Raw genomic sequence first — 12,566 nt, forward strand, 5'->3', positions numbered from 1 at the left:
AAAGGAAGTGGTTATGGGTACTGCAGGGAGCCTGGGGCTGGATTATGTTGACTAGACACAATTAGGTGAAAACTGGAAATTATCCAGCAAAAGTGGCTACTCTTATTGAGCCCTAGTGCAAACTGTAGCTCCAATATTTAGTGAGTTTTTTTCTTCCTCTGAATACTGCCCTGTTGAGTTCATATTAGAGTTCCTCCATCCAGATTTAGCTGTGCTTGAGAGGCCACAGCCTGTTTATTGACATGGCCATAAAAATGATATGGCTCATATAACCTAGAGGATAACTTGATGTCTTCCACTTGCTAAAGATGAGCACAGGAGCATGTACTCGTTCACACCCTGACTCAGTCAGTCACTCACACATTCAGCCATTCACTCAGAGCTTTACAGAATGCTTATGAGAAAATAGTGCCAGTGGTCCATGTTAGAGCAGTTTATATGCAGGTCACCTTATTCACTTGTTGGTTTTACCTCAGCTTCTCATTACAGTCTTATGGAGGAATGATAATAGCAGCCTGAGCCTTTAGATAATGGAAACAAGGGCCAGTGGGATTACTGGAAGGTTTCCATTCACCCCGGTGGCACCTCAACAGACTGCAGTGGCTTACATTGCAAAAGCTGTTTTCTTTTTCAGTCTAGCCTTTGTTGTTATCACACTTTCATATTTTACCCCAGTGCCATTCTCTGCAACCCCTTATTATAACCCTTTATCATCATGGTTTAGGTTAACACAAGATTGGGCCATATGTTGATATATAGCTACCATACCTACCATCAGATATTTTGCCATATCGTTAATACTGTGGTTTGTGGGTCATGCTGTACCTCAATAAGCACAATTTCCTTATGGCTGTTTTGCATTAATGTGATGATCTTATCTTTATGGATTAGGTATTTCTTTTACCGGATTCAACAAAAACGAATATTGTCAATATATATTTCAGAAACTTTGTTATATCACTATATGTATGTATATTTATTTTGCAGTGTAAAAGTACAGTAACAGAAGACTTTGTTCATATCAACCACTTGACTTCAGTTTCATCTCAAATTAAACATGGACAGTCTCTAGGCTTCCTTTAAAATAAAACATTTACAAACCAAGAAAACTGAAGATCATTTCTACAGTTTTTACATAATGATGCATAATGTAATTTTCATTGTCTCACTTTACTGTTAATTCAGTTTACATTTTAGATGTTGTACCTTATGTAATAGGGCCAGTCAGAAAAGTGCTGATGTGAAAGATGATATTAGAACTAACATGATATAATGTTATTTAAAAAATCAACAATATTATAATAACAACAAGGTAAGAATAGGAGGACAGGAAGTTGTTCAAATATTTTGAGGTGCACTTGCCATCAGCTGCTGGCAACATTTCTGGAGGTCACCTTGTATAAAAGGATTGGCCCCACAGATGCTTTTTTTAAAACATTATCTTTTCCATATCTTATATTTGAACCTGTTAGAAAAAATTGGTTAAGTGTAGATCGACCGTTAGTGCATTTGGAGTTGGCCACCATTCTGCCAAGGTGTGTGCGCCTTTGGCACTGGGTCTAACCATCAAGCCGAATGACTGACTTACTCAGCAGTCCATTAGCTAATGATGGTGTGTGCAGCCTCATACTCTCAGCCACCCTTACTCATCCTTTCCTGCTCATCTGTTCTCTCTCTGTGTTGGCCTTGCTTTAATAGTCTGATTATATGCAGCAGCCCTCAACACCATGGTTTTTAATATATTATTTTTCTCTGTGACCCATGACTTGGAGTGGTGAAATCATAATTTCCTAAATTATCATCACAACGTTTTCAGATAGTGTTGCTTATAAGTTGATGAAATGTTCAGAGAAGGAAGAGTAAATAATGCTTGTCAGTGTTTCGCACAAACTTATTGAAGAAAATAAGTTTTGTGACAAACAGCAGTTTATGACATTTAAACATTTTGTTCAGCAAGATAAACTTCACAGGTGAGCATAACTTTTATGATTGCTTAAGCCCAAATACAATTGCCAGATGTAAAAAGTTACTGTTAGTCCATAAATGAACTACACCACAGTCCCAGGACTTCAGCGTCACTACCTCAGCTTCCAAATTGTACTTGGATTTTGCACTTACCTTATCTACAAATTCCTTAGCTTTTAGTGTGACCTGATCTATTGATCATGGCTGGGTCAGTTAGTTAGAATAGATTGCAACTGAGTGAGCTTCAGGGTGAGGGAACCAGAAGTGCAAAAATGCTGACTCAGCTCTGGCACTCTGTTTCTGTAACTGATTTTATCGATGAGCTGTTGCAGCCCTGACTGTATGTCATCCCAACTAAAATGTACCACCTTGGGGCTTTCTTTACTTGTTCTTGCTGTGGTCTTTAAAAATGTCCTCAGTGCCCCTAACTGCATGGCCTTTTACTGTTTGTAAGCGCTGCTTCATATCTTCCATGTTTTGCCTTCCTCCTCTCTGTCACCCTTTACTCTCTGGCCATTTTGTAGTGTATGTCTTACTATTACAAATGGCCTCACATGATGCCCGGGTTCCACTGTGTTTGAGAACATTTTTTAATCATTATGCTACACCACCAGCTGATGTGCCTTATTTTTTATTGTTATCTATAATGTGTTTTAGCACTTTCTAGTATTTATTAATTAGTGTTTTACAATCTGAAGATGCCAAGCTGTTTTGTTGTTTTATAACAATGACAATAAAGAACTTTGACTTGGGTTTAAACATGAGCTAGCTGATATGCTAATATCACACAGCTGCTGCTGTGAAGTTAACACAAATGCCCACTGCATCTGTGTTAGGATTTTAGTGGTAATAGCTGGTTCAGTGGAAAGCTTCAAATGGACATGTGGACTTTCCGCACGCTTATTTTCTTTGCTTGTGCCCTGTATGTCTCACTGTATCGCAGATGGAGACAAGATGAACTCCCTTGCCCTTTGTGTTTCTTTTTTTCTGCCCTTTTTCCTCCATCTCTATTGTATAACACTAGTTGCATCCTCTCAAACATCTCACCACATTTTGTCTATAATTCTGATAAATTTATTTACAACAATGGGCAAAACTCCAGAGTAACACCCATATTTACAAGGAAAAGCCAAAGCGCCTCTCATTTTTAAATAATCTCTGAGTGGTTTTGGATAAACAAGCCTAAATGTGGAGAGAGAAACTCAGTGGCCTCTTTGCTGATTGGAATCTGAAGGACTTTCCCGGTGATATATGAGGGACCGAGTCTCTTTAATTAGGCCTGACATCATTCATATAAGAGAAAAAACACAAGGAGAGGGACTTATTGACAGAGACTGCAGACTGAAGACTAAAGAGAATGATGGGGACATACTGATTTACAGAGAATGGAGAGAAACCCAACGAGATGGAAATGGAGAACAAGGGGAGAAGAGTAATGCTGTAAATAATCCATACTTTGTTATTCTAGTAGAAGCCAAGGGGAAATCTCTCACAATTAGCTTGTGAGTGCTTCTGGGGGTGTTATATATGCTGAATGTTTTTACATTAAAATAGGCTGACTAGTTTAGATTTTGTCTTGAAGCCTCAATAAATCTTCAGAATACTTAATGTTTAGGATTGATCCAAACTTGCAAATTTATGCTTGCTTTCTTTTTTTTATTAGCTTTTCACACCTCATAGAGTATGACAACATACGTCTTTGATCCACTTTTCTTTATTAAGTGTTCCTTAAAGGCACCGGCTTTAATCTTTCCTGACCAAAAGAATTGAAGTGTTACTTTACACACACAAAAAGAATGAGGGCTGGCATGACTCCAGTTGTTTACAGTTTCAGCTGGACATTATCAGCTAACTGTTACTAGACTTACCGTCTCACTCACTTTCAGTCATTGACTACTGGTCATGTTTTTTTTTTAACTGCAACATTACTGGTGAAACTGATTTTTACATCTTCATAAGATTATTACTTTGTGAATTTAGTTACAATTACAGAGCGTACACAATTGTGCCACGCATTACATAACATGCTGATACAACTTAAAATATCTTACTCTTTATATAAAGGTTTGAGTACTGACTTTGTATTGGGCTTAATGATCAGTCCATTTTTCATTAAATGCCTTTTGTTGAAGTCTCAAAATGTTGAACCATTCCATGGCTGCTGCCAATAAAACTTTAAAAAGGCATCGGCCGTTATGTTGTTTATTTTCATATGCCAGATTACCACATAGACTAAAATCACTTTCAGCACTACCCATACATCATCCCAGTGTAAAAGAATGAAATCTTGGCTTGAAAAAAACCCCAGACAAGCACCTTTTTTCTTTGGGCTAGTCATCTTTTTTTGTTCACCATCATCCATGCCCAGTCATAGAGCACCATCTTTACACAGACAGCATAAATTAATCTTACACAGCAAACATCTCATTCTGAGACAGCTATATATATTAGAGACGTATCTCTTATGTAGTTTATCTAAATAAGTCTGTAGACACAGCAATCTTTGTGATTTGCAATGCAACCCTGCCATTGTAGATAATCAGCATTTGATAGAATCTCTGCCTGCTCCACGCAAAACCACTTTACGTTTTCTTTGTAGACCCAGTCATGTTATTTTGTTGAAATACTACATACTCTAGTTACCTCGCTATCTGTCCCATTAATGAAGAACAAAAGTTTACTGTTGTAGGATGACCAGGTCTGATTAAACTCAGCACCTTGAAAATGACAGCTGTCTCTGTGTGTGGTTAAATATAAAACAAAGCCTAACAGTGTTGCTGAGAGAGGAGAGATACTAACCCACCCAGATTTTCCCAGATGGTCCTGGGTTTGAACTGGCAATTGTCCAGTCACAAGCCTGCTTCCTTAACCTCAAGGCCTCCACCAATACTACTGTTGGCCCTGCGAAATTCAAGTAGTCACCTTAATGCATACTGTACGTAAAGGGAAAAAGTTTATCTTGCTGGATCTCTGCTATATAGTGTATAGCCTATGGCTTTTTTCAGTGGCAGTATATTATGATAACAAAGTGTCACACATAGTATCCAGTATTGGTCGTCAACAAGTTACGCTGGTGGGACACAAGTAGATATGTTTGAGACAGTTGCTGTATATCACTCCTGAAACAGAAGGTTTTCTTGTTTTAACAAGATGAAAATGGCACTCGGTGAAAAGAGAAATGGAAACCCCTCTTCTGCTTTCCCTTTCTATTCATATACAGTATCTGTTGTAATTAGGGATGGAAAAGGTTACGTGTTTAAATACAATATTCATGCTACTTGACAGCAACAGCTCGAGTCATTTGAAATAAAATTGATATCGTGGGTTTTCTTTGGCGAATGCAATATAAACAACCATGATGCCAAAGTAAAAAGGATCTTCCTGTGAAGTGGAATATAGAGACCACCAGTATTGTATGTGAGCCAGTGGCATTCCCTCTACACGGCATTATTTAGCCACTGATTTTGGTTTTTCCCTTATGTTTTTCCTCCACTAGTTAGTGACTGACTCTCTTTCCTTTACACTACACTCTCATTTGCTCACTTTTGCCTACATAACCACATAGAAACATCCATATTGAATGAAAGTCCCATTCCAAAGGATGTCTAACATGGTACTGAACAGGAGCCTGTCTGGTACGCGTCATCTGACAATGTTGATAGTACATCATGTATGTAAACCTAACCAGGAGGACAGCACTGTTGGCACTTTTGACTTCTATCATTGAGAACAGTTCAGAATTGTCAGTTATGGGAAGATAATTTTATTTCCAGATTTTTGTTGGTAAGTGAGTATGTCATGGTTATGAGAAAAACCGTGGTTTCAGAGTGTCCAATATCTAGCGATGACAGTGTGGTTTGGATAATGGATGTAAGCAGCACTCCCAAGAGCATTGACAGGGTTATGAATGAAAACAGACAATTTACAGATCTGAGCTTCTTTTCATACGGAAGAGAGAAAGTGGACGCTTTTGCACACATTTTCATACTTTCATACTGAGACAGTGCAATAAGCCTCCAATGAATTCCAGGGATTAATTCCAAAGAACCAGTTGTTTGTAATTCTCTGAAATGATGTCCCATTTTGACCATTCCTTCCTATGATACTTGATAAATGAGTACAGTCCCTAATGACTGATCAGAAAGTGGATATTGTTGTAGCTAAGGTCAGGAACTGTTAATATAACACAGTCTCAGTATGTGACTGCTTTTTTTTTCACCACACAAAACAGCTACAGTATCCTCTGCTCAACCCGAGAGCCAAGGCCAACAGCTGTAGAGGAAAGAATTATATACCTTTGTTGCCGATGGTAAGAATTACTTGGCTCTATTAGAAAGTGCATTTAGCTGTTGTTCACTCTGCCAGAGTTGACAAATATAGTAGAATTAAACAGGCAGTAGCATTAGATGACTAGGCTGTGTGCACATTTATCACACACTATGGACAGATGGAGGACGGGGTCTTCACTGACCGAACAAGCCCTGTTCTTCCCACAGTGCAATGCACCTGGGGTGACAGGGGGCTGAGAAAGTTCCCTTGGCTTTACTGGGGTAATCCCTTGATAAATAAACTAGGAAGACAAGACCACCACTGCTATCTGTAAGCCAATACTCCCTTAGAGGAGGGATGGCCCTGGGTTTGGTCAGCTTGGAGCTTACTCTCCTGCTGCACTCCTCTTATACTCTCTTGCTTCAGGATGATATGTGCATAAAACACACACATTAATTAGGAGATAAATACATGAAAATATATCCTATGTGCACCTTTGTAATAGACTGACTGTTCTCTTTGATGTACAAAACAAACTCTAGCCGGTTTTTACACCCCATAGTTATAAAAACACTGATGTCTTCTCCCTGCAGCAGAAGAAATCAAATTTCATTGGGCATGTCATGTATGTAGACTAGAGGACTTGTAATTCCCTAAAGTGTTCTCACTCCAACAGTCTTTGTCCTTAGGAGTGCTTCAGAAAATAGCAGAAATTATATTTACAAGGACAAACAGGTGGTCACACACACATACTGTACATGCTCAAAACCAAGCACTCATGCTGAGCCCAAATGGGATTTTTATTCTTGCGTCAAGTTGGGAAATAATTAATTTATGGCTGCTTTCTGACCCGTGTCGTTAATCAACCTGTCATTTGATTGACTCTCAGGATTGCAGTGTGTGGTCATCCCATCTAACCTGTCCATTTCTCAAGAGGACCCTTAGCCAGGCATAAGAATGATTTGTGTCACTGATCACTTTTTGTGAATCAAACCAGCTCCTTGGCAGGTTTTCTTTAACAAACCCTGACTTTTTCTCAGTTAGTCGTCAGCAAAAGACAGCAATCTCTACTCCCATTTAAATAATGAAATCTACACTTTGTCTTTCTAACACTGACTCTGACTCAGTCAGTTCCGCCAAGTTGTTGTTCTTGGTTGCACCTGGTAAATTCTTGTAGTCATTCTAGAGATCGTGTGCATATTTGTGAGTGAGGATGATTATAGTGCTGCTTTAAAGACATTAACATTAAAGAACTGGACTAAACACATTTTAAAAGTAAATTTTTATATGCATCTAAGCTTAACATCTTTAGCACCATTTCAATGACTGTTTAAAAATGTTCATTAAACACAATTATGCATGGTTTTTTAAATGTATAGTAGATGTATAAAAATGTACTTGATGCTTTTCCAGCTGCAAATCACCAAAATATAATTACTGGGTCAGACTGAGGTTACAGTCAGAGGTCTATAAATTAACTTGCGTCTTACCTGATTGATTTCATCTTCTGCTGCGAGCAGCATTTTGTCCCCACTAGGTTACAGCTGAATAAATATATTTAACAGATTAATGTAATGGACAACAGGATTTCAGCACTTTATCATGATGATGAGTGGACCACTGAATAAAAAGTGTTTTCTTTTAAGATAAATGTGCATTAATGTCACACAATTATTTGTATGTCCACTGGATTAAAATGGCAGCTCTGCTCTTTGCCATGGTGAATCATAGCATGGGAGCTCAATTGATTCTAATAATGATTTTAATAATCAGCACTCTGTGAGAATCACATTGGAGTTACAGTAATTATACTGACTCTGATCGGCTCTTCTGGACCTGGAAACTGTTTCCCATCTCAGGGTTAGTCAACTCACAGCTCAGGGTTAAGTTCAGAGTTTGCTGAACTTGCTTTCTGGAATGCCACCCTGGCCTTTTTAGAAGTAATGCATTTTTTAGCCTCTTCTCTGTGGTTTGGTGGTGTAGCACAAACAGAACTGTGAGTGACCTCCTCTTGATGTTCATATTTTACACGGATGTTTACATTTTTGCCCGTGAGAATAGCAAAGTGTCATATAGAGGCGGGTGAGAAATGACACTAGATTTAACACTTTAGACTGCTTTGCTGAAAAGGTCACACCAATGGTTTTAGAACCTGTCTTAATCCTCTATTAATCACTGCTGCAGAGAAAAAAAATAACCTTTAGCGTTGATATTTTTTTAGTTGTTTTAATATACTGAATTAAAATTTTCATCTTTCATCTCTTGAAATGTGTCATAAATGTTTTCAAGGTTAATCTTAAAAAAAAAGACTACTTCATATTTTCTTGAACTTTTAAACTCTTTAAACTCATTTTATCACTACTTTCCAATGAAGTTTTAATGATTTTCTTTGTACTGCAACAGGTGTGTTATTATGAGTGTTTGTTGAGGTGCATTTAGCAGAGTGAAGGGCTCGTCTGTTCTCTTCTTTTGTTGTTAGTCTGTCTCCTCTTGTGAGTTTCCTTTTTTGATGTTTCACTTGATGAAGATGTCATTATATTGTCATTTCCCGAATAAAAAACAGTAGCTGTTGTTACAGACTGGTCTTGGCTTTGCTTGGCCCTTGCACACCTGTCTGCTGCACAGTCTGCCAGCTTCACCACTTTCATACAAACACACACTCCCTCTTCCACAAGCATGGTACTGTAGACTTCCCAAACAATGGCTGGACAGGATGTCATGTTGCCTGGAATATGTTTTTTTGAAGGAAGGTATTATATAGAAATGTAATCTATCTAAATAAGAAACAGGCATGTGATTCACATCAGTGGCAACTGCAATCCTGGCCACATATTTCAAGTAGTTATACATTTACTTTATAAACAGGTTTAATTAAGTTTGCAAGGTAAAATGAATCAGCCATGGCATTTATAGCTTTGCTACTCCTCGAGACTAACTGTGATTTACTGTATTATTTTGTCGCTACAAACACTACTGCCAGAGTTGATAATTGTGGCCTGACCACTGTTAAAAGCTAATCAGCAAAACAATATATCCCTGTTTGCCATTGCTCTTGTTCAGAAACTCCGACTAGCAAACTTTGATTCATAAAACAATCCATTTACCAGGTTTAAAATTTAGTAGGTGCTAATAAATGTTGTGCAGATGGTATGCAAATGAATTAAACAGTAACTGTCTGCAGAAGCACCACAGCTCATGCAAAGAGCATTCGGCTTAGTGCGTTGACAGGCTACATGGACAAAACAGTTGTTATGTTCTATCTTTTGTCGCTGCCACAGTGTAGTGCATGTGTGGTGGGTACAGGGGGTGGGGATGCAGGGCATGTTTGCATGTGCATGTGTGGCTATGAGCTGCTCTACCACATGTGAGCATGTTTTATGGCTCTAGAGGGAGTTAAGGTTAATGCAATAAAACAACCTTTCCCCGTGCCCAGTGTCTGTCTCAAGAGAGGTTCTAAGAGCAGAAAAAAAGTAAGCAAGAAAGGCTAGCAAGCAGTGCAGTGAAGAAGAAAAAGGTTCAGCTTGTTGCTTATGCTGCTAGAAGGTATCTCTTCTTGGACTCTTGTGACACTGACATTGCCACTGCTCAGGATTAGCTGGCTGTTATGTGAAAACCTCCATTTATAAGGCACTTGAGATGAGCAGCCTGCCTCATCCCAGAGGGAAAGTGTATTTTTAGCAGGCTGGCAAAACACCTTTTGTGACTGTTAACACATATTTCAGCTGCTTCTTACTTGCATAAATTCTTTCCAGGATGTGGACATGACCCTTCAACCAACCATTTAAAGACACATGCTTGCCAGTTCCTCATGAATGAAGTTTATGTATTTGTTTGTGTATTCCATCATTTCAGGCCTCTCAGATGCCTGCAACAGTGAATTTAAACATATGAGGGAAACCATGTATCTAGAACCTATCTTCAGTATTTGTGTTGGAGCTGATCTCTGTATTATTAACAGACTGGTACTGACTTTATGAAGCCTGACCTTTGATTATTATAAGTCATTGTATTGTACTTTGGGCTCTGGGTGTGCTAGTTTTTAAACATCTCTATTGTGTACCAGGAAAAGACTTAAAAGTTACAGTTCTTCAAATTGCATTTCCATCATTCAGTCATAATTCAAAACAGGGAAGAAAATAATAAAATATATAAATAACTGAAAAATCTATGTTACTGGCTGCTTTGTTATTGTTACTTTGATATATTTTGATGTTTTAAGTTTACCTGTTATATTGTTATTTGCTTTGCGTCACTTATCCAAGGGGATGGGTTGGATTTTGGAAAAGGAATTTTAAAATTGTGTGGAGGGCAAATAATAAAAACTATTCTTAGTCAAGGAAGTAAAGGGATCATCCATATGTTCTGGAAACAGTCTTGGTGTGCTTTACTGTGTGTATGAAAACAGGTGGCCACCTTCCTTTAATGAAGATGAATAATTCCCAACAGGTCTTAATATAAGGCTTCATTTTCATTTGCTGATAAACATTACGTAATCTTGGTGGAAGCCCCCGCATCGTAGAATGATGCTCTAGTGATATGTACATTGATCAGTGTAAGGAGATCTTCAGTCCAGTGTGCCAGAACCATTACACTCTGTCTCTCTGGCTAATTGAGGACCATTTAATAATGCTGTCCAGCAGCTTTTAGGCCAATGAGATGTCATTGATTTTACTTCTTTGTTTGAAGCACACGTCCTTTTATTGCCATGACCCCACTGTCTTCTCTTATCCACTGCTTGTTCGAATAGCCCACTGGAGGTGCTTGCCATCATTGCCAACCATGTGCACATGCATTTACCTCCATGAGGTAATGCAGTTTTTTTTTACATTTACTGTCAGCCCTCCTGGCAATAACTGACTCATGACACCATGTTTTTTCATCACATACCTCACTTCATGCCCACTGTTTTCTTGTGCATTCTGTTACTCTGAACTTCTCTTTCCATAGTTCTTCTTCTCTCTCCACTTTGCAATCAATCAGGTGAAATGCCGGCACTCTTTTGTTTGAAACCATCAGTGTCACTCTGCTCCCCTTGGATAATTATTTATTTATGTTTTTGTATGCATTTAATCTTGCAGCGGTCAGTGGGTGGTTTTATGGAAGCCACCCTACAGCTCCACCCCTGCTGTTGTTTGTTTTCCTAGTTTAACAGGTGTGTGTGTGTGTGTTTTCTCTATTCCCCACACAGGTGGACAAGGTGTGTGGCCTGTCTACTGGGGAACCCACAGGCAAGCAGTCTGCTAGCCCAGAGGTCACAACCTCTAATGTGACCTCATCTTCTCCTCTTCCATCTGCTGCCTCCTCTCAACCTCTACCAGAACAGCTACTAGGGCAGTTTGCTCATTTGAGGAGGTAAGACAAAGCAATAAACTTGATTAATTCAGTCAGATTCAAAAGTTTACTACTGCCTGTTTAAAATATGTTTTTCTGACAAATTTCAGCTACAGTTCTTTTTTTAATGCTGGTTAATGAGTTACTGTATACTGCTAACTAGCCAGCTAAATGGAAAGTCAATTTCAATGAACAAGTTTATATGACATAGTTTGAGGTCAGCCTATATCAACTCATTTGCCATCACCCCTCACTTTCTTCATCCGGTTGGATGGATACGCCCACACATATTGTAAATGTAGTGCCTGGCACTGAAGTGCATGCCCTCCACCTGGCCTCTGAGGCAGCCACCCCATGCCCACAACAGCTGGCTGTGACGTGCCAGGGAAAGGGGAGAGTTGGTAAGATTAATCTTGACGGACCAACAATTTCCTGTTTACCCAGACGGCCATACCACCAACGCTACCCGCCAGCTGGTCTCAGCCTAAATAGCACCACACACAAAAATGTACACACAGACACGCACTTTCAGCGTTGCCCGCCTGACCTTGTCCCAGACCATGAATTACTATACTGATGCCAGCCTAGCTGACAGATCTGGCCTGGCACTGCCACCGCCATTCATGGCAGTAAAATCCAGCTCCCTGCCTCCTGCCAACCCTGACCCGAGTGCTGACCACTTCAGAGTCATAGCAGTACCCAATGCAGTAAAGGGAGAATAGTGTGCTGCTGAAAAATATCAAACATTGTACAGTAGAACATTTATTTTTTGTTTTAATAGGAGAAACTGGGTGTAAACATTCTGAAAAACTTACTCTGTGCAGGTGCAGATGTTTTTTGGTGTGTTTGTTTACCTGTTTTGATTGTTTGATGTGGCATGGGGAGAAATGGTTATTGATTTATTTGTGGTGTGGCCAGTGCATGTGCATGATTAATCATTGTCTTCTTTTCTCCCCCCTACCTACATGCCATCTTATGTCATCCTTTTGGTTCCTTTTTCT

General features: G+C 39.1%; 1 protein-coding gene across 6 annotated transcripts in view; it reads left to right on the top strand.

Annotated features, from left to right (window-relative positions):
• gpc5c (glypican 5c) overlaps nucleotides 1-12,566 on the top strand; it is a 96,993-nt gene that overhangs the window by 27,022 nt on the left and 57,405 nt on the right. For all 6 annotated transcript variants that reach the window (XM_020595907.1, XM_020595902.1, XM_020595903.1 and 3 more), the window contains one exon: nucleotides 11,423-11,586. In XM_020595907.1, coding sequence (XP_020451563.1) covers nucleotides 11,423-11,586 — 164 coding nt within the window. The remainder of the gene's footprint in view (nucleotides 1-11,422; nucleotides 11,587-12,566) is intronic.

This window comes from Monopterus albus, unplaced genomic scaffold (assembly GCF_001952655.1).
Source record: "Monopterus albus unplaced genomic scaffold, M_albus_1.0 scaffold28.1, whole genome shotgun sequence".
In the NCBI taxonomy this organism is placed as follows: domain Eukaryota; kingdom Metazoa; phylum Chordata; class Actinopteri; order Synbranchiformes; family Synbranchidae; genus Monopterus; species Monopterus albus.